This window comes from Notechis scutatus, chromosome 3 (assembly GCF_049901735.1).
Source record: "Notechis scutatus isolate UNSWTSFEM ecotype Mainland chromosome 3, rNotScu1.2, whole genome shotgun sequence".
Taxonomy (NCBI): Eukaryota; Metazoa; Chordata; class Lepidosauria; order Squamata; family Elapidae; genus Notechis; species Notechis scutatus.
This window is the reverse complement of record NC_142011.1, coordinates 178503861-178524695: the sequence shown is the minus strand read 5'-3', so window position 1 is coordinate 178524695 and position 20835 is coordinate 178503861. Positions and strand designations below refer to the sequence as shown.

At 34.8% G+C, this 20835-nt stretch overlaps 2 protein-coding genes across 4 annotated transcripts in view; one reads left to right on the top strand and one right to left on the bottom strand.

The window, feature by feature from the left end:
- Positions 1-9602, top strand: part of IL7 (interleukin 7) — a 32765-nt gene extending 23163 nt beyond the window's left edge. The window contains exons 3-6 of one of the 2 annotated variants that reach the window (XM_087961916.1): positions 4743-4828; positions 6998-7063; positions 8557-8676; positions 9349-9602. In XM_087961916.1, coding sequence (XP_087818042.1) covers positions 4743-4828; positions 6998-7063; positions 8557-8676; positions 9349-9537 — 461 coding nt within the window. In that variant the 3' untranslated portion in view covers positions 9538-9602. Of the gene's footprint in view, positions 1-4700; positions 4829-6997; positions 7064-8556; positions 8677-9348 lie in introns of both variants that reach the window. The other variant, XM_026691465.2, reaches the window with a different exon arrangement.
- The window catches only part of ZC2HC1A (zinc finger C2HC-type containing 1A), a 44403-nt gene continuing 29750 nt past the window's right edge, over positions 6183-20835 (bottom strand). The window contains exon 9 of one of the 2 annotated variants that reach the window (XM_087961914.1): positions 6183-6448. In XM_087961914.1, coding sequence (XP_087818040.1) covers positions 6427-6448 — 22 coding nt within the window. In that variant the 3' untranslated portion in view covers positions 6183-6426. The remainder of the gene's footprint in view (positions 6449-20835) is intronic. The other variant, XM_087961915.1, reaches the window with a different exon arrangement.

Here is a 20835-nt window from a genome sequence, read left to right as displayed (position 1 = left end):
ATCCCACAGTCTGGATGCTCCGAGCGGCTCGAGGGAGAAATTTGTATTTTTGTTTTTTTTAATAAAAATATTGTGATAAAAAATATAATGTGGTAGCACTGGCTTTGCCATCCAGGTAATGAAGAAGCCAAATCTCTTCCATATTTTGTACCTGGTCATTTACTTGCAGGATTGTTATTTCCACACTTTTCTCCATAACCTGGATCACATTTCCTGAGTCAAAGATGCAAGGTGGCAAAGATTAGCTTCGGTTACTTGTAGAAAGGAGTCATGGCTATAGGTAGACTACAGGTAGCCCTTGACTTACAACATTTCATTTAGTGATTGTTCAAAGTTACAATGGCACTGAAAAAGGTGACTTCTGACTATTTTTCACATGACTATTGCAGCACCCCTATGGTCATGTGATCAAAATTCAGACTTGGCAACTGCTTGACAACTGATTCTGATTTTGATCACATGACCATGGTTGCAGAGTCATGTGACCCATCTTTTCCGGCCTTCTGAAAAGCAAAATCAATGGGAAGCCAGATTCATTTAACAACGATGTTATCAACTTAACAACTACAGTGATTCACTTAATAACTGTGCCAAGAACGATGGTAAAATGGGGCAAAGCTCACATAACAACTGTGCCACTTAGCAACAGAAATTTTGGGCTCAACTGTGGTCATAAATTGAATAATATCTATATCTGCTTTCCTCTTATAAGTAGGCTGTTCCTTGTCTGAAGACTCAAGATTTTTTCTCCTGTGAGTCCTGACATATTTCTGAGCTCCAATGTATTATCTTTTTTATCTTCTCCTATTACAAGGTGTCAAACTCGCAGTGTCACTTTGCCGTCATGTACCGCATCGTGATGTTTTTCTCCTTTGCAGAACTGGCATAGGCGTGGCCTGCATGTGACACATCAGTTTGACACCTCTGTCCTATTATATTGAGTTCCACAGCTGTAATGAGTTGGATTTAGGCATAATATTTCTTCTTAAAAGATCATAAATGGTGCATATATGTTTGGCAGATTTAGCTCTTGCCTAAACATGATCAAAAGTGCAACAGAAGTAAAGTAAGAAAATAAGAGCTCTAAAACTCATATCTGTTATTTTTAATCTGTTGTTTTATTTGATAGTTGTACTCTACATTCCCTTTTTGTGAGATGGGCAAATTGGATAAATAAATAAATTCATTGTGGAGCAGATTTGAAATGCGAAGAAGGTATAACAGTTATTTAATTTCAATTTAGGTTAGCAATTGAAGACAAGTAGCTGGGGTGGTAATAAGGAATCTTTGTTGGATTTGCCCTGCATTGGATTTGCCAGTGTATATTCAAGTGAGGCTGTAGTTTTTGATAATGGTACCTCTTAATTGACTATATGATTATTCTTCTGGATTTTATCTCTCAGTTAGCAATATTTTTACATAAAACTCTACTTAGATTACTTATTATTGCACTATACTACATTACATAATACAACATTAGGTTACATTATTATTAAATTAATAGGACTTTAGAACAAGAATTTCTGTGATTGCCTCAATATTATGAATTCAGTGTAAATCCATTATTTAAGTCCATCTTTGCAGAAATTTATAAATGGATCTCATTTGTTTAATATGCATCAGGATGTTTGTTAAAAATCACAACACCATCAGAACTTCCTTTATGAAGTTTTTTTAACATATTTTATGTAAATATTACCTTACCTGAATAATATATAAATTTGTATTTCCTCCCACCCTAAGATATGATGAACCGCAGAGGTAACATCATCTAGCTTTCCCTACCTATCCCTTCAGTTTCTAGCTCTCTTTTATAGCTCTCTACCATCAACCCTGAAGGGCGCTAATGAGTTCAAATGTTTTCTAATATTTTAATTGATATAGAATAGAATAGAATAGAATAGAATAGAATAGAATAGAATAGAAAACAGAGTTGGAAGGGACCTTGGAAGTCTTCTAGTCCAACCCCCTGCCTAGGCAGGAAACCCTACACTACTTCAGACAAATGGTTATCCAACATCTTTTTAAAAACTTCCAGTGTTGGAGCATTCACAACTTCTGGAGGCAAGTTGTTCCACTGGTTAATTGTTCTAAGTGTCAGGAAATTTCTCCTTAGTTCTAAGTTGCTTCTCACCTTGATCAGTTTCCATCCATTGCTTCTTGTACTGCCCTCAGGTGCTTTGGAGAATAGCTTGACTCCCTCTTCTTTGTGGCAGCCCCTGAGATATTGGAACATTGCTGTCATGTCTCCCTAGTCCTTTTCATTAGACTAGAGATAGCCAGTTCCTGCAACCGTTCTTCATGTGTTTTAACCTCCAGTCCCCTAATCATCTTTGTTGCTCTTCTCCGCACTCTTTCTAGTCTCAACATCTTTTTTACATTGTAACGACCAAAACTGGATGCCACATTCCAAGTGTGGTCTTACCAAGGCATTATAAAGTAGTATTAACATTTCACGTGATCTTGATTCTAACCCTTTGTTTATGCAGCCTAGATATATTTAAATATATCTGGCCATAATGTCTACATAATACATAACACAGTACCTACAGATGGGCTTTTCTGAAGGATTTTGGTATATCAGTATGCAATCTGAATTTTCATCAGATAGAAATAAATTTGACTGTATTAAATGAATGAATACTTAATTATGCCTTAAAGTAGTGTTTCTTATGCTGCTGAGGATCATTAAATAAAGTTTGAAAATGTAAGGACTATGCAGTTAAAATCCTTTCTGTCTGTTTTTGTCTTTAAGCATCCAAGGAATTCACATTTTTCAATGTCTAAATTTATAGTAGCGTTTGTGTATGGTTCTCCATTCCTTCTAAAGGCTCTTTCAAACTAAATTGTATGCCAAAAAGTATTAGTACAGAATTAAGAATTAATTTAGCAGTTCAGGCATGAGCTAAGATGCCAAGTGGGCTTTGACCTAACCAGCTGATTGTGAGGGCATGTGGAGAGATGGATTGAGCTTCTTTTATCTGAAAGTGCGTAAGTAAAGGTGTATCTGAAGTTCTGGCTGACTGTCGAAGATCTTCCCATGTGCATTGAGTGCTGACCAACTAATCAGTAAATTAAGAATGACTATTGTAGGGAGGCTGCAGGTTGCTACCAAATCAACATCCATGGACTCTCCCATTAGAATGAATCTTAAAAGATTGTTGTAAACTTTCCAGTAAGTAGCTTCATACAGACAATTAAAAGTCAATTCTCCTGCTTTTTGTTCTCTGAGACTAGGTGTCATATATGTATATATGATGTTGATAGAATCATAAAGCTGGAAGGGGCCATTGAAGTAATTAAGTTCAAACATCTGTTGCAAGAATCCAAATTAAAGCATCTCAGATATCTATCTAGTGTTAAACACATTCAATTAAGAGGTGCTTATCACCATGATTAAATTTATTGCCCATAATGCTAGTAACCTTGCTTAATATTTAAGCAGAATCCACCTACCTGTAATTTAAATCCTTGTCTAAGTTTCTGGGGAAAAGAAAACAGGTCTATCTTTTACAATATTTGAAAAATGCTACTATAACCCCGTTTTCTTAGTCGTCTTTTATCCAGGGTAGAAGTTCCTTTAGTTTCTATTCCTAATAATTGATTATCTGTACCTGTCCCAAATTTTCTAAATACTTTTAAAAGCTCTGCTTAGAACTGGATACAGATCTTTATTTTCTTCTATATATTGAAGATAATTTTTCATTTAAATATCTACTTACCTCATTAGTTCATTTATGTCATTCTAGTTAAACTTTATTGATACATTTATTTGAATTTATATGGCTTTCCATCTTGTAACAGTGATTCAGAACAGCTAACATAGAATTAAAGCTAAATCACTATCATCATCATCATCATCATCATCGATAGATGGTTAAGAATGGTAAACCCAGTTTAAACATCTGGCTGTCTGCAATCATCCATAATATGGCAACTAATATCTATCTCACAGGACTCCTATGCTTAGGAAAATAGCTTACATAAACTTCAAAAGTTTCACTCAATCTTTTGGTAGTCAAATACTCAACTGAACATTTTGTGTGGAATTGAATATCATAATGGATTGGGCACATAAATCAGGAAAAGATGAGGAAAGAATATCTTTATTTTTAGCTTTAGGAGCAATTTTGAAAAATAGTGATCTTGATATTTAGCTGATCATAACAGATTCTGGGGACTGCAAAACAATCTTCAGTGCTGTATGTTATACATTTAATTTATTATGAATTTCCAGTGCAGGTAATCCTCAACTTAAAACTATCCGTTTAACAACCGTTGAAGTTATAACACTGAAAAAGTGACTTTCAATCAGTCCTACAACCATTGCAACATCCCCATAGTCACATGATCAAAATCCAGGTGCTTGGCAATTAGTGTGTATTTGCAACACTTGCAGCACCCTGTGTCATGTGATCACCATTTGTGACCTTCCCAACCAGCTTCCGACAAGCAATATCAATGGGGAAAGCCAGATTTTCTTAATAACCACATGATTCACTTAACAACTTCAGCAATTCACTTAACTGTGGTATAAAAGGTCATAAACTGGGTGCATCTCACTTAACAACTACCTTGACAGTGGAATTCTGGTCCTGATTGTGGTTGTAAGTTGAGGACTATCTGTAGTATTGAATATTATGGCATGTTAGCATGTATGATACTGATGCTCATGGTAATACAATGTAATTCTGATTTAGCTTTTTTAAGGTATATCTTCATGATTCTGCCATTGTTCTTAGTTCTGGCACCAGAAGCCTCCTCTGATAATATGACTGAAATCCGAAAAGCTTATGACAATCTTCTAGTCGGCATGATTAGTCATCTGGTGGGTAGCAATTTTTTTTGCATTTAAAACAAAGCTACAATATTTCTTTACAAGACAGTTTTAACAGATATCTGAAGAAATGACATTAGTAATAATTTATGCAGAACTTGCAGACAGAAAGATAATAGTACTGGTCAAAAAAAAAAAATCCCATAACAAGTGGAATGAGGTGATGGGACTTAAGCCTGTCTTCCACTGTTTATAAATACAGTGATGGAAATGTAGATCTTCCCTGCTGTTTTATAAGACCTAAGGCTTGATTTCCAAAGTGAGCCAAATTCTTAGATTTATAGGAGAGAGTAACTTTTTTTTTAATGGACCTGGATCGTGTAATGACCCAGCATTCGTTTCTTAGCCTTTTTCTACAGGATTGAGACTAGACTGAGTAACCAACCTGCTCCTTATAGTTAGTAAGTAAGTTAATATACTAAATTAATATACTAAATTTATTAAGTTAATAAATTTTACAAAATCTAGAAATTGCCAATCCATCAAAATGAAAATGAGCGAGAGTCACTGCAAATAAATATAAGGTGTCCCCTGAGCTAGAAATTAAATAGTGCCCTATTTCAATCTGAACTATAGATAGTCCTTATTTAGTGACCATCGTTGGGACTAGCAACTTTGTTCTTAAAGTGAAATGGTTGCTAAATGAAACAAATAATGTGACCACAACTGTGCTTAGGATTTTACAAATGTGCTTAGGATTTTATTTCAATTTATTTTTCTTTGACCTTTGCTGGGAAGGTTACAAATGCAAACATAGGTTGCAAAGTTACTTTTTCATCACTGTTATAACTGCAAGTCTCTACCTGAGGCATTCACTAAGTGAAAATTATTTGTATGATCTTTGCTCATACTGTGCGTATCTGTTACATGCAAAACAAACCCTGATCTATTCCCCACAAGAGATATTTCTCTTTGAAAGACCCATGAAATAATGTATCTATAAATCCATAGACATTATTTTTTATATTGAATGTATTCTACAGACGAGCATGCAATGCTATATGAAACAATGGAGTTGGCTGGTCACTTCTCATTTGCCAGGAAATTCTATTTGTGTGTCTAGTTTTTTGTTTTTTAATTTCAGATACTTATATGTGATTTTTGGCAACTTTGGTGCAGTAAGTGTTACTTGGTGTTGTATGTCAATCAAAATCTATTCATTTTCTAAGTACTGGCTCATAAAATTAATATAGCTACTAAATATACTTGACTTTTTAAAAAAATTACTGTTAAAATAGCCTTTTCCACTATGCTGTCTTCTAAACTTGCTGAACAAAGGCAAGCTAACCAGCATGTCTGTGAGTAGAAACAGTATATTTGCAGGGCATCAGGTACAGAGGATAAAATGTTTATGCTAAAATGCTTTGGAACCTCCCACACCCTCTATTGCAGATTACAGAGTTCTGTTACAGGTCAACAAGATTTCCTTCAGGAGAATAAGAATGATTTTGCAGATTTGTCTCTATGCTGTAGCCTCATAACTCCAAATCTGCTTCAGGTGGTTGGGAGTTTTTCACAGAAATCATAGAGTCATGGTGCAGGGAGATATATACTGTAGGTAAGAACAATTGGGAAAAACGTGTTTCTCTTCAACTCCAGTGATAGCAGCTTCTGCTGGACAAAGAAGGAGCTCCATGGAATACTGTCCATTGTTTTCAAACTTTCAGCTTAACTACAGAATCCATTATTGAAACTGAAATATATATAGGGCACCTCTTTTGATCTACAATTAGTGTAGTGATTAAGATACTGGACCTTGGATTATAATCCTTAGACATAGAAGTCAGCTAAGTGACTTTGGGCTAGGCATTATCTTAGCTCAGAGAGAGGTTGCTGTGAGGAAAAAATTGAAGGAGGAAGTGTTGTGTACGTTACCTTGAGTTGTATAACATTAAGGCAGGAAAAACAATCTATTGAGTAAATAATAAATGTAAAAATTTATTTCTGCGTATTTGGTACATTCCAAAATATCCATGTATGATTACTTATTGGTAACTTCATTCTTCATATAAAACAATTTAAATATTTAGAAATAAACTAAAAAATTAACTCTTAAGTTGATGTTAGTAACACTACATAATTTAAAACTCAAGAATAACATTCAGTACTCAGATGTAAAATAATTAATCTACTGCTTCTTACATATGATTTTTTTAATAGGAGGAACTCATTAGTGAGAACATCACATCCAGCTGTAACCTGAACAAACGTTACCGTTCATTTGAGGTAATGTTGATACCCCTTGAAGTAATCTGTCTCTAATTTGACAAGCTAATTTATGAAGCAATATGCAATTGTTGGAGGTTGAATTTGAATTTTCAAAATGTAAGGATGTTTTGTAACATTTTGCCTAATAAAGCATTTTGGAATATTCACTTAGCACCATTTTGGCTGGTCGTCAAAAAGGTATACTGCAACTGGACAAAATTATCCTGGACAAAATATGACAATGGTTTTATATTCTTTGAAGAATGATGTTTTAGCCATCTGAATCTAATATTTTCAGAGCAGGATAATTTTGTACACCCTGAAGAGGTACCTTGCATTTTGACAATTATACTCTTTCCAACTATTAGACAGTGCTAAAAGGTTTGGCTTAATTGCTTTTTATTTAATACATTAACCAAAATTACTTTCCGGCTTTGCACTGATAAGAGATCCTAATCTTTCTTCATTGCTGCTTCTGTGCAGGATACTGAAATAATTTGTCCATAACAAGAGGTATGGGAGGAGGTTCATTGGTGATGAATAGCATTTCAGAACTGTGGAATAAGTACTGCCCTTTATTTCTCAACACTATATGGAATTTGATATCCATAAAAGGGCTGTGTATTGTAACTATCTTCATAATTATCTGGTGTAAACATTGTACTTCCATATTTACATGTAAATACACAATTTTGTTTTCTGTTTGAATTTGAAGTGAAAAATTGCTACTTTTTTTCCTCCTTCGAATTGGTAAATAAAAAAAATATTAGACCTAAAAGTACTCAGTGATTTGTAACTTTAAAATGAATTCATTGTTGAAGCAGTTTTTCACATAGAAGGCTAAAGGGGGTAGGATATAATGGGACTGGGAAGACTCAACCCAAATCACCATGACTACAGAATTCATTATGGGGTTCCAAGTTAATCTCTCTCAGCCTAAAGCTCCTTGGCTAAGAGAAAATAATAGACAACAATTTATAATGAATCATTTTTGATAATGAGAATGCTACCCTTGCCAAACTGAACTTGTTGGGCGAGTACTATGGAAGGCAAGCAGTCCTTCAAGTAACCTGGCCTTATATCAAGTGGCAGAACTTGATATAAACAACCTATAAGTAGGTAAATGCAGTGAAAGAAAGAGATTAGCTGAAGTAAAGGGAATAGCTGTGTTGTAGGTAGTTTGAGAAAGGTGCTTTGAATAGAATGAAATCCTAATGCCGGCATGAAATGTTGATCAGTAGACTCTTGGATAGTTTCAGTTGAAAGAAACTTATTATACCACATATCATAGGAAGCATTCCAGATTAAAATGTACACATAGCTTGACAAAACATTGTTTATTAGCATCAATATTTGTAAATAGTGTACATCTTTATGCTTTCCAGTCTTGTTGCCCTGGAGAGAGACAACTGTATTTTTTTGACCTTTATTGCCTTCTAATTTGAAGAATAACTAACATGGTTATATGTAGAATATAGTTCTCTAATTTAATAGGATACATTTCTTTACAGAATGCAAACATAACTTTTCTGACATCGTGCCTGAAGAAAAAGGCAAATTGTACTAAATTTGCTTCTTTAAAGACTGGCATGAATGAGGTTTCAGAGTTGACAACAAAAATATTAAAAAAGGTATGTGTTTAGAAGAGTTTCATTGCTGCCTTATTCTATTGTATTTTATTAGCTTAATAGTTTTAAAAAATCCAGAATAATTAGAATTCATGGTGGTAACTGATAACTCATTGTATATTCTATGAGAATAAAAAGGTATAATTACAATACAGGAAAGATGCTTATAGTGAGATATATAATTCACAGAAATTCATTATACTGAGATACCACAAAGTTTAGAATACCCAGCATATTCAAAACTAATTCAAGATATTTAGATGGTAGGATTTCAAGTCCAAACCAAATATTCAGATTAATAATCACAGGAAGAAGAAAACCTGTTGGTATATTTTAGAATTCTTACTGGCTAAATATTGGAATAAATGCATTTTAGTAATATGCTCTCATATGGCTACCTAAAGAAGTACAAAAGAAAATAAAATAACATATTTTCTTTAGAATTCTCTGATGTAAACACTAATTGCCCTCATTCACCTATGAATCCAATAGAGTAGCTTTGATTTTCCATAGCATTTTCATCAGAAAGTGACTGGTTCTAGTAAAATTCTGTCAGTATCTTTTAACTGGCAACAAAGGTTAGATCTTTTTTTACAGCCACGTCTAACTGAATTACATACTGTTCATCCGTAAATGTTAATTATAAACAGCTTATACATTTATGTTTTTATCTAGACTGATTATACCTTACAACCAGTCAACCTTACAATCAATCAACCTCATCGGTGTTGTCGTCAATGCAGGAAAATCATCAGAAATTTTGATAACCATACTTTGTGTTGCCTAAAGAATGTTGTTTCAGCCTTGAGTTCCTGGTGGAAGAGGTTTCTTTATTATGGTTTTATACCAACGGGTATAAAGTGATAAGCCTAACTTTCATAAGACTTAAGAGCAGCTTTTATAATCTAGATATATATCAGACTTCTTTTGTAGAAAATTATGCAAATATTCTCCGCTAATGCCTTGACAAGACTGTTGAATTTGTTCCATGAGTCCCACAACAGAAAAAGTTGGAAGAAGAGAAGCAGGCTGTCAAAACATCAAAGCTCTCAAGTGCTAATGAAAGTAAAAAAAATGTAAGACAATAGAATGAAAGAAATGTTCCATATTTATTGGTTTGTCTTTTACAACATATACATGCACTGTATATATTTTGCCTCCTAAGAAATCTTCACCAATATAATCCTGAACATATTGTCTTCATATGGTAGTTAATAGATTTGGAAAGAAAACGAAGAGTGATAATTGAGAGCAAGGTAGCAGTTTGGGAAATGGTTATGACAAAGGTACAAATAGATAGCTTGTAGGATTTAGGACAATGTATTAGAAAAAAAAATATTTTTTATTATATGGAAGTCATAAAGGTTTTTGTTGTGGTACTTTGCAAAAATGAATATATATTAAGTTTTTTTTAAAAAAATAAACCATCATCCCTGTATAAATGTTTATTTAATACAATACCATTATGGTTGTCTCTTAACTTGCAATTTTAGCAACTGATTTTATAGTATTAAATTAGCTCTAATTGCACTAAGTAATTGACAATGCTTAATCGCAGCTGTGCTAATTTTTTTTAAGCTATGGGAGAATATTAGAGGATGACGGGAAGGTATTTGCTTGATGGTAGAAGGCCCTTTACTGACATTTAATGATATAAGTATTAGGGATATTTAAATGTTTCAATTTCAGAAAACTGTAACTTGAAGCACCCAGTTTCATATTCAGGCATGCTGGTCTAAATTTATTGGACATGCGCTGAGCCTGAAACATTCTGACAAGTGTTTCATACCTCTCGAAATAGGACTATATATCTTGCATGCAACACTTAAGAATCACAATGTTGAAATACTTGGGATTCAAAATATTATGTCTGCTCTTAAAAAAACCAGCATAAGATCTCATGTTCAGAGATTAAAATAAGTACTTTCGGATTGCATAGTCCTAGCCAATTTCAAGAGAAGGCACAGATACTGGACATGTGCACAGATATAGGAGGTACAAAAATCAAAGCAGGGCTCTTCCAAAGCAACTCCAAATTAAAATGACAATTCTAAACCTTGATAAATTATTCAAAATGGAATAAATAGTGTCTCTATCCACTTGATTTAATCTTAGAATGTATGAATGCAAGCACTGTGTTTTCAAAAATGGACTAAAATGTGAAAGCTCCTTCAGGTTATCTGTTGATGCCTTTATAGACATTTTCATAACTTTCTTGCAAAAAATATGAAAGTAGCTTCTCCCAGGATGTTGTCTTAGGAAGATTCTCAATCATCCAGGTCATGCTTGCTCTAAAGATGCTTTTCCAAAAGGCAACTGGACATTCTTGGTTCTTTTTTCTTTGAAAAATGTTTCACTTCTGAAGAACTAAACTGAAGAAGCTTCTTGGATGAGAAACAAAATGTTTCCAAAGGAAAAAAAAACTAAGAAAATTAAATTGCCTTTTGGAAAAAGCATCTTTGAGACTTCTAGGATGTTGTTTTGACTTCCCAGACAACCTTATGAGTTCCTGGCAGTCTTGCTTAATAGTATTAATTTGTTGGCCCCGCTTAGCTTTTTTCACTTGCCAAGATTAAAAAGGATGCATAGCTCTATAGAAAGTGAACTCTTGGAGGAATAGGAGAATTGGAGTTATAACCCACAGTTCTAGCTTCTAATTACAATGAATGGAAAGTCTTAATGAAACCAATCACAATATTTGAGAGGGAGCAGGGGAATTTGAGTCAATATATTGGCAGAATTCCTTCTCACACTGGCAACAGCCCTACAGAACCCAAAAGAAATCAATTTTTCTCAAGTTTCTTACCTCCTACTTATTTTATTTCCACAAAGTTTACATGCAGAAACTTTACATTTTCCCCTCTTACCTCCATATTCTATGTTTTGGTATGTCTTGAACCTAGCATTTGGCTGTTGGACCTTTTGAGGGGGACAAAACCAAATACCCAATATGTACAACCTGCAAAGAACCATTTTCTCAAGTATGTTTCTCTTCTAAAGTGTACACACTCATAGTTTATCCTTCTTCACTCACCTAGTATGCTCATTTATCAATGACATAGCTAATTTGATTCAAGCATCAGCCTGCAAACACCATTATCCTTGGAAACAGTATAGGTTCAATTCAAACATTTTAATAAAAAAAAAAATTAGGTAATTTGTAACAATTCTCATATTCAGTTCCAAAGAAAAGTATTTTCAGTTCCAAAGAAAAGTACTTAAACAGTTTTCTGTTTTTACCAGCTCTTCTTGACATATCTATATAAACTTAAAGAGAAAGTAAATATTTACTATTAAATATTTTCCCCCAAAGAGCCATGGCTATGACTAGAGTCACATTCCAATAAAAAAGAACATAACTCTATTATATTTTTACTTTCCTCCATTACCCGTCAGATACGGCTTTAAGTGAGTGGGTAATAAAGCTACTCAGTTGCCCAGAGTCACCAGAGATGGGCAGCATATACATTTTATTAATTAATATCTAATACTAGTAACTCCAAAGAACATGTTTTCTGAAATAAAATTAAATCAAATAGAATCAATTAATTCAGGGGGGAGGTATGCAGTGGGGTGCCCCAGGGCTCTGTTTTAGGCCCAGTATTCTTCAACATCATCAATGATTTGGTGAGGAGATAGATGGGAAACTCATCAAATTTGCAGATGACACCAAGCTAGCAGGAATAGCCAACACTCCAGAAGATAGGTTTAAGATTCAGAAAGATCTGATGAAACCAATCACAATATTTGAGAGGGAGCAGGGGAATTTGAGTCAATATATCAGCAGAATTTCTTCTCACACTGGCAACAGCCCTACAGAACCCAAAAGAAATCAATTTTTCTCAAGTTTCTTACCTCCTACTTACTTTATTTCCACAAAGTTTACATGCAGAAACTTTACATTTTTCCCTCTTACCTCCATATTCTATGTTTTGGGTACTATCTAACAAAATGAACAATGGGTGCTATCTAACAAAATGAACTACATTTAGGCAAGAAAAACAAAATGCACAGGTACAGTATACGTGGTACCTTTCTCAATAGTGATGACTGAGAGGGATCTTGGAGTCCTAGTGGACAATCATTTAAATATGAGCCAGAACTGTGCTGCAGCTGCCAAAAAAGCCAACACAATTTTAGGCTGCATAAACAGGGATAGAATCAAGATCACGTGAAGTGGTAATATCACTTTATAATACCTTGGTAAGGCCACACTTGGAATACTGCAACCAGTTTTGGTCGTCACAATGTAAATAATGTTTAGAAAGAGTGCAGAGAAGAGCAACAAAGATGATTAGGGAACTGGAGGCTAAAACATAAAGAACGGTTGCTGGAACTGAATATGTCTAGTCTTATGAAAAGGAGTAGGGATGACATGATAGCATTGTTCTCAGGGGGTGCCACAAAGAAGAGGGAGTCAAGCTATTCTCCAAAGCACCTGAGGGCAGGACAAGAAGCAATGGATAGAAACTGATCAAAGAGAGAAGTAACTTAGAACTAAGGAGAAATTTCCTGACAGAACAATTAATCAGTGGAACAATTTGCCTCTAGAAGTTGTGAATGCTCCAACACTGGAAGTTTTTAAGAAGTTGGATAACCATTTGCCCAAAGTGATGTAGGTTTCCTGCCTAAGCAGGGGGTTGGATTAGAACACCTCCAGGGTCCTTCCAACTGTTATTCTAAAGGAAATACATTCCATGGAAAGACCAGCTTGTTCTTTGGTCTTAGATTGCTACTCTGTAGATTAGATTAAGATATAACTTTATACATAAAACCTCACAGATATTGAATCTGGAACATTGTTACATATATTCACAACTGATTGAGACATTTACTACTTTAATGTTTTCTAGAATTGTTTTAAATGATTGTTGAATTAGGATTATCTGGTAAATCAATATATTCTGAAACTCATTTTTACATGTTAACACATCTGTTTCATTGAATAGAACCATGTAGATTTCTCCATTTCAACTCTGTACATTTCCCTTCTGGTTTTATCCATTATGTGTATAAACTTTTGATTTGGTGTTGAAAGAACTGACTTCTTTTGTTTTTGAAGACCAGGATAACATTTTCCCTCCAGGGTCGGGATTTATAGTAGCATTTGTGTGCAAGAAGCCAGTAAGCGGATCTGTTGTCTTTTAATGTTGTTATTCTTTAATTTAAACTGGCACATATATCCTGATCCAGTCATACACTGGAGTAGGAATACATATTACTTGTGTTGTATTCAATGTGATGCATTTGGAATAGAAAGAATAAGCACAGGCTTATTGCTAGCAGCTTCAGTTTATTATAAGATGTAGTATTAATTAGATGTTAAATCTGGTGACCCCAAGTCAGACCTTCAGAATGATCTATCTACATGGATAGACCCATGTAAATATTTTATTGCTGATCACCTACGATATATTACAATAATCTTGCTGGTCTGCCTGCCTTCCCTTGGGAAATGGAAGATTTCCTCCTTCGAACAAACTGTAAAATGTCTTTACTTCACATGGAGGAGCCCCTCTCCCTTCAACCAATGGTTCCACCCCATATTCAAAGTGTGCCAAGATGGCAGTGGTTATTCAAGGAAAGTAATAATAAAGGAAGAAGCTATAAGAAAGCAAGAGGAAAAGGAGTAAAATGTAAAAAAAAGCATCCATGGCAGACTGGATGAAAGCAGCCCCAGGGACTAGGATTGGAGAAGGGTGATGGAGGGGAAAAATAATCTCCCCTTCCTTCTCATATCCCACCATCTGAAGTGCCAGGCAATTAACAGCTTCTCAGTTGTTTTTAGCCAGTGGCTGGAGAAAATGGAGAATAGTTCCAGTTCAGGGAGAAGAGCAAGAGTTATATCCAGAGCAATTATTTTATGGCCACCAAGGCTACCTGTCAGCAGTCTTGGGATAAAGGGGAAATGTGATGGCAGCCACTTAGGAGAGCCCAATAAAAAAAGGGCTGGAACCTCTACATATTAGAGAACAAAGAATGGAGGTGGTTTTAATATAGAAAATGCATAAAGAATAGAATTAATGGTTGTTTAGGTTAGGAAGGTGCGTTAAAATTAGGCTGCAACAGAGATGATAAAATTTTTCTCCCAGTTGAAGAGAAAGAAGCCAGGGTGAAATAAAGTTTTCACACCCAGTTGGAAGTGGAAGCAGAGAACTGAGATTTAAATTCAGATAGAGGGATAAGTATCCTACTTACAAATGACAAGTGTCATTCCAAAGCATTAATTGCTTATGATAATTACTTGGTAAAGCTCAAACATGTCTAATTTCCTTCACATTGGAGATTTGCAAGATTGATGTCAGCAGATCAAACGTGGAAACTGAAGACATGCAAACTAACATGGTTTATTACCAGGCTATAGTAGCAATCTTCCAGGTCTGAATGTCCTTTCCCTTCTCCCTGACTTTATCGTGATGGGATCTGAGTAGCATCATGTCTGAAATGCTTTCTCAACGTACACTTCTGATGCAGACTCAAATTTCTTTTATGTTATCTTGATTGCAGCTTTTTCTCTTATTCCTCAGCATTATTCCTTCTACCCATTATGCTGACAAACTAAACATTCAAAACTTGGAACATTATTGCAAAATAAGAAGATGAATCTCAATCAGAATAGCTCTCACCAAATAATGTAATGGAATTTCAAACAGAGCCCTGGGTTCTTATTAAAAAAACAAAACTCACTTGATGCCCCAATCTCCAGTTCTGCAGATGTTTCTTCAGAAAGTGGAACTAGGGCAGGCTGTTTGGCAGAGGCATGTTGTTCCATGGTGGGAAGGCAAAGGTAGTTTCTTCAGACAATTCCCCCTTCCCCAATTCTACAAGTAGACACAATTCATTTAGTACTAATACTTACCAATTGTTTCTTACGGACAGTTCAAGTATTGTTTTCAACAAGCTTCAACAACTTGTGGAGTAGGAGAAAAACAATCTGCATCTTATTATCTTACCGGATGTCCAACCAATACTGAATAAAATAAAATTATTACTCTCAACTTTGGAAATTATTTTACATTGATGAAAATTAAAATTAGTTTTTAATTTTGACGTTTAGCAGCCCCAACATATTCTCGAGTTCTATCTAGTAAGGCAATGTTTCAGATTTCTCCTTTTAAAAGAGCTGCAAAATATGAGGGACCATAAAAGTAGCATGAAGGTCTATAGCACCTTAAATCAGCCACATGTTTTCCATGAAAAGAGGTGGGTGACTTTGAAATGTTGTACCCAGGGACAATATTTGTACTTCCAAGTGCCCAGAAATGGGACTTGGAGATGCTTATTAATATTTAAAATTACTGCTTAATATTTAGCTTATGATTACTCACAATTCCAATATTTTTAACATTTGTGTTTTTTTCCATAAGTGAAATTTTTTTCTGTTCAGTTTCATTATTATTTTCAGCCACTTTTTTAACCTATCCAAATAATTCTGATTTTTTTTTAAAGATTACTAATTGTCTCATCCATTTGATGACCATTTCCTTTACCTCATCCAAGTCAAAAATCTTGAAGAGCAGGACCAAAACAGCCCTGTAGTATTCTAATTACTGTACTTCACTCTGATAAGGAACTATTTTAACATTTACAAACTATTTTAACATTCTCCGACTATGTTGCATGTTCACTCAATAGACATGCCATGCTATATATGCTATACTTAATTAACTTCCTATTCAGGATGTCATGATGCTTCTGTTAAGATGAACATGCCCAGTCTTTCACAATCAAAAATTAATTTTAAAAAATTGAGGAGGGCGGAGCTGGCGTCGTGGTGGTACGTGAGATCTTAATGCTCTAAGATCGCCATCGATACCTCGGCTGCTGGACAGTCCCTACGGACCCAAACCGTCCTGTAGAGACGGTAATAGAGAAGGGCACATCCTGTTGATCCCAGGGACAACGCAAAGTCCCTGGTTGATCCAGGAGAAGCCCTTTTTTCTGGCAGCAGAGGGGCAGCCATTGAAGCCGCTGAAGCTGGGACAGCTCTGGAAGAAAGAGGAAAGTGAAAGTGTGTCGATCTGGTAAGATGATTTATTAAAATACTACTATTTGAGAGAACACTCTGAGAAGGGATGAGAAAAAGTTTAAAGTGAAGACAGAAGAGGGAAAGCTGCGAGATTAAACCTGCAGTCAAGATTAGTGTAATATTTTTTATTGCTGGACTTTTCTACAAACGCCTTAAAATTTTAAAATTGACTGGTCTTTTTCTTGAATTTTACATCCAATGATTCCTTTACTCTTTTTGTTGTTGTTTAGAACTCTTTTCTTTTTTTCTAGTGCTTCTTTTAAATATCTAAAAGCATTTTAGTTTAAGTGCTTATTTGTTAGCCATTTTTAATTTTTTTTTCTCTTTGGATAAAAGGGGGGAAGTGAAAGTAGAGACAATAAGTAACACTGCCATCTAGAGGCTTGGAAACACTGTTTCTTTCTTCTTTGTGGCTTGATAAGCCTGACAATAACAAGAACTGTTGTCAAGGACAATGAGCCAGTTTGTGAAGAAAGTGGGATGAGCATGGAAGAATGTTATTACAGGTGCTGTTCTGGGTTACTATCTGTGGTTGCTTTCAGGTAGTGAGAGAAAGCAAGAAGTAAAAGAAAGATTGAGAGGATCTTGAGAAGAAAATTTAAAAGCTTTTTTGGAACTTAACTTAGCAAGAGAGTGTTGGACACGATACTGTGGCAGTGTGTGGCTTGTTTTTTTTTCTTCTTTTCATCTTGGTCCAGAATAGATATGATATGGATGTCAGCAGAATTATTAACATACAGGAAATTGAGATTGAAACTGGTACCTGGGCAGACCACAATCCAATGACAATTAAGTGGCAAGGACAAAGAAAAAGATCTAGATAGACTTTAAATAATGCTTTCTTAAAAGAAAAGGACCTTATACAGAAAATGGAGAAAGAATTGGATTTATTTTTCAAGGAGAACAGAACAGAAGATACAACAATACAAAACTTGTGGGATACAATGAAGGCTTACTCTAGGGGTTTGATAATAAACTATACAAAGATAAGAAACAAAAAGAAAAGACAAGCGTTGAAAATGTTAGAGGATGATTACAAGAGACTTGAGAAAGAACTACAAAAATCACCATTAAAAAAAGACGTGAAAATACAAATGGATATACCCTGTTTCTCCAACAATACAGCCTCCCCCAATAGGAAGTCCCAGCATGTTTTATAGGCATGAAATGAAATTAAGCCCCTCTCCCCAAATTAAGGCCTATATTAAAACATGCGAAATGAGGGGAATGGTGGCGGGGCTTGCCGTTAGGAAATACTTTTGTTGCACACCCGGATATGGTGCTGCCTGCGTTGACCCGATCTGAAGTGCCCCACCAACGCCGAGGTCAACATCCAAGCTGTCGCCACCCGCCCGAAGATGCAAGGGGGGAATTAAGTCACCCGAAAGACGGCCTAGCCATTTTTCGGAGGCTCAAAAAAATAAGACCCGGCCTTATTATATGAGAAACACGGTAGTTAAACACAAAATGGGACTAATGGAAAAAGAGGAACTAGCACAGAAAATTAAAAATGCTAAGCAAAACTATTTTGAAGATGCAAATAAGCCAGGCAGATGGTTAGCATATAAATTGAAAAAGGAGAAAGAATCAAGAAAAATAGCTCAACTGACAGATGACCAAGGGTAAACCTGTTATGGAAACACAGAGAAGAAAAAAATTGTACAGGACTTTTATCGGAGGTTATATGAACAACAGATAATAAAGGAAGGAAGATTAAACAATATCTACAGAAAGCAAATTTGCCCCCGATACCAAAAGATATTGAAATGATGTTAGAAGGAAACATAACGATGATGGAACTAATGGAAGCAATTAAAAACAAAATAATGGAAAAGGCCCGGACGGATTGCCAGCTGAGTTTTATAAGACATTTCAGGAGCAGTTGAAGTTTGCTTCTGGAAGTTATGAATGAAGTTATGTTAAAAAAGAGGACACCTAAATCATAGTCAGAAGCATATATTACACTTGTGCCAAAGGAGGAAGCGGACCCGCAACTAATTAAGAACTATCGACCCATTTCCTTATTGAACTCAGACTATAAAATTTTTGCTTCAATAATGGCAGAAAGACTCAAACGATATTTAAATAATTTTATTCACCCCGATCAGAATGGATTTCTACCAAAGAGACATATTAAAGATAATATGAGAACTATCCTGGACACATTGGAATACTATGAGGCACATCCTGAAAAACAAATGGCCTTGATATTCTTAGATGCATAGAAAGCCTTTGATAATGTAAATTGGCGATTTATGTTATTACAATTGGAACAGATGGGCTTTGGTAAGAAATTTATTGAAGCCATAGAAGCTATATATCATGATCAAACAGCAAAGGTAATGATTAATGGGGAATTAACAGAATCTATTGCTATAAAGAAAGGTACAAGACAAGGTTGCCCGCTGTCACCTCTGTTGTTTGTGTTAACATTAGAAGTGCTAACTAGAGATATAAGATAAGCGAAAGAAATAAAAGGAATGAAAATTAAGAAAGAAGACTACAAATTACAAGCATTTGCAGATGACCTGGTTTTTATATTAGAAGACCCCCTTGGCAACAGTGACTAGGTTGATAGAAAAGATAGAGGAATATGGAGTGGTAGCTGGTTTAAAAATAAATAAAGATAAAACAAAGATTCTGACGAAGAATATGCTAGTAAAACAGAGGGAAGAATTGGCAGAAGTCCTGGAAATCCAGGTCACAAATAAGGTTAAATACCTGGAAATATATTTGACAGCAAGATGTGGCACACTTAAAGAGAATAATTATAATAAACTCAAGCAACAGATTGTGACAGACTTGGCAAAATGGGAAAACTTACAATTATCATTAATAGGGAGAATATCAACAATTAAAATAAATATTTTACTAAGAATTTTATATTTGTTCCAGACAACTCCAATTAGATTAGGGAAAGAGTATTTTGATGAGTTGAATAAAATAGTGCTGAAATATATCTGGCAGGAGAAAACAGCAAGAATAAAATTAAAGTTATTACAAGATGTTAGAATAAGAGGTGGGTTCGGTCTGCCAAATTGGGAGTTATATTATCAAGCAACAACTCTGATGTGGGTCAAGGAATGGATTACATTGAGAAATACTAGACTATTGACACTTGAAGGACATGATTTGTTGTTGGGTTGGCATGCTTTCCTATGGTACAAGGGAACTAAAACACATGGATATTTTAGAAGACATATACGAGAGGCTTTAATATTAATTTTGGAGAAGATTAAAAGGCAACACTATTTGAAAATTCCAGTCTGGCTATCAACTATAGAAGCGTTTTCATATCCACTGATATGTAAAATGGAACGAATAGTTAGATATGGCAAAATTATGAATGAAAAGGATGAACTTAAATCTATGCAAGAACTGGAGCAACGACGTATAAGGATGAATTGGTTTTCATATGCGCAAATACATTCTAGATATGATAAAGATCTCAAAACAGAAGGTTTTTATGATAAACTGCTTTAGATAAAATTTTAACAGGTACTGATGAAAAGGTGATTAAGAAATTATACGAATATTTATTAGAGGTTAAATTAGAACAAGTTAAAGAAACTGATTGCATGGGGGGAAAATTTTGGATACGGGATTGACTTAGATGGCAAAAACTATGGTCTCAAAATTATAAAATGACAACGTCAACTGCATATAAAGAAAATTTGTATAAGATATTTTACAGGTGGCATCTTCCCCCAACGAGAATAGCAAGAATGTTTAAGAATAAATCCGAAAAATGTTGGAAATGTCATCAGATACCTGGCTCATTTCACCATATGTGGTGGACATGCGCAGAGGTGAAAAAATATTGGACTACAATCCACACATGGTTGGAAAAAATGACAAAAAGTCATACTGATTTTAAACCAGAAATATTTTTATTGGGTATTGTACCAGATATACAGTAGAGAACTGATATATTTGATTGTGAATGTTCTAACAGCAGCTAGAATTGTATTTGCAAAGAATTGGAAAAATGAGAAAATATCAACACAGGAGGAAGTTATTAAGAAAATAGTGGAATGTGCTGAAATGAGTAAATTGACATTTGAAATTAGAGAACAAGAAGAAAAACAATATTATAAGATATGGGATTTATTTTATCAATGGTTAGAAAAAGA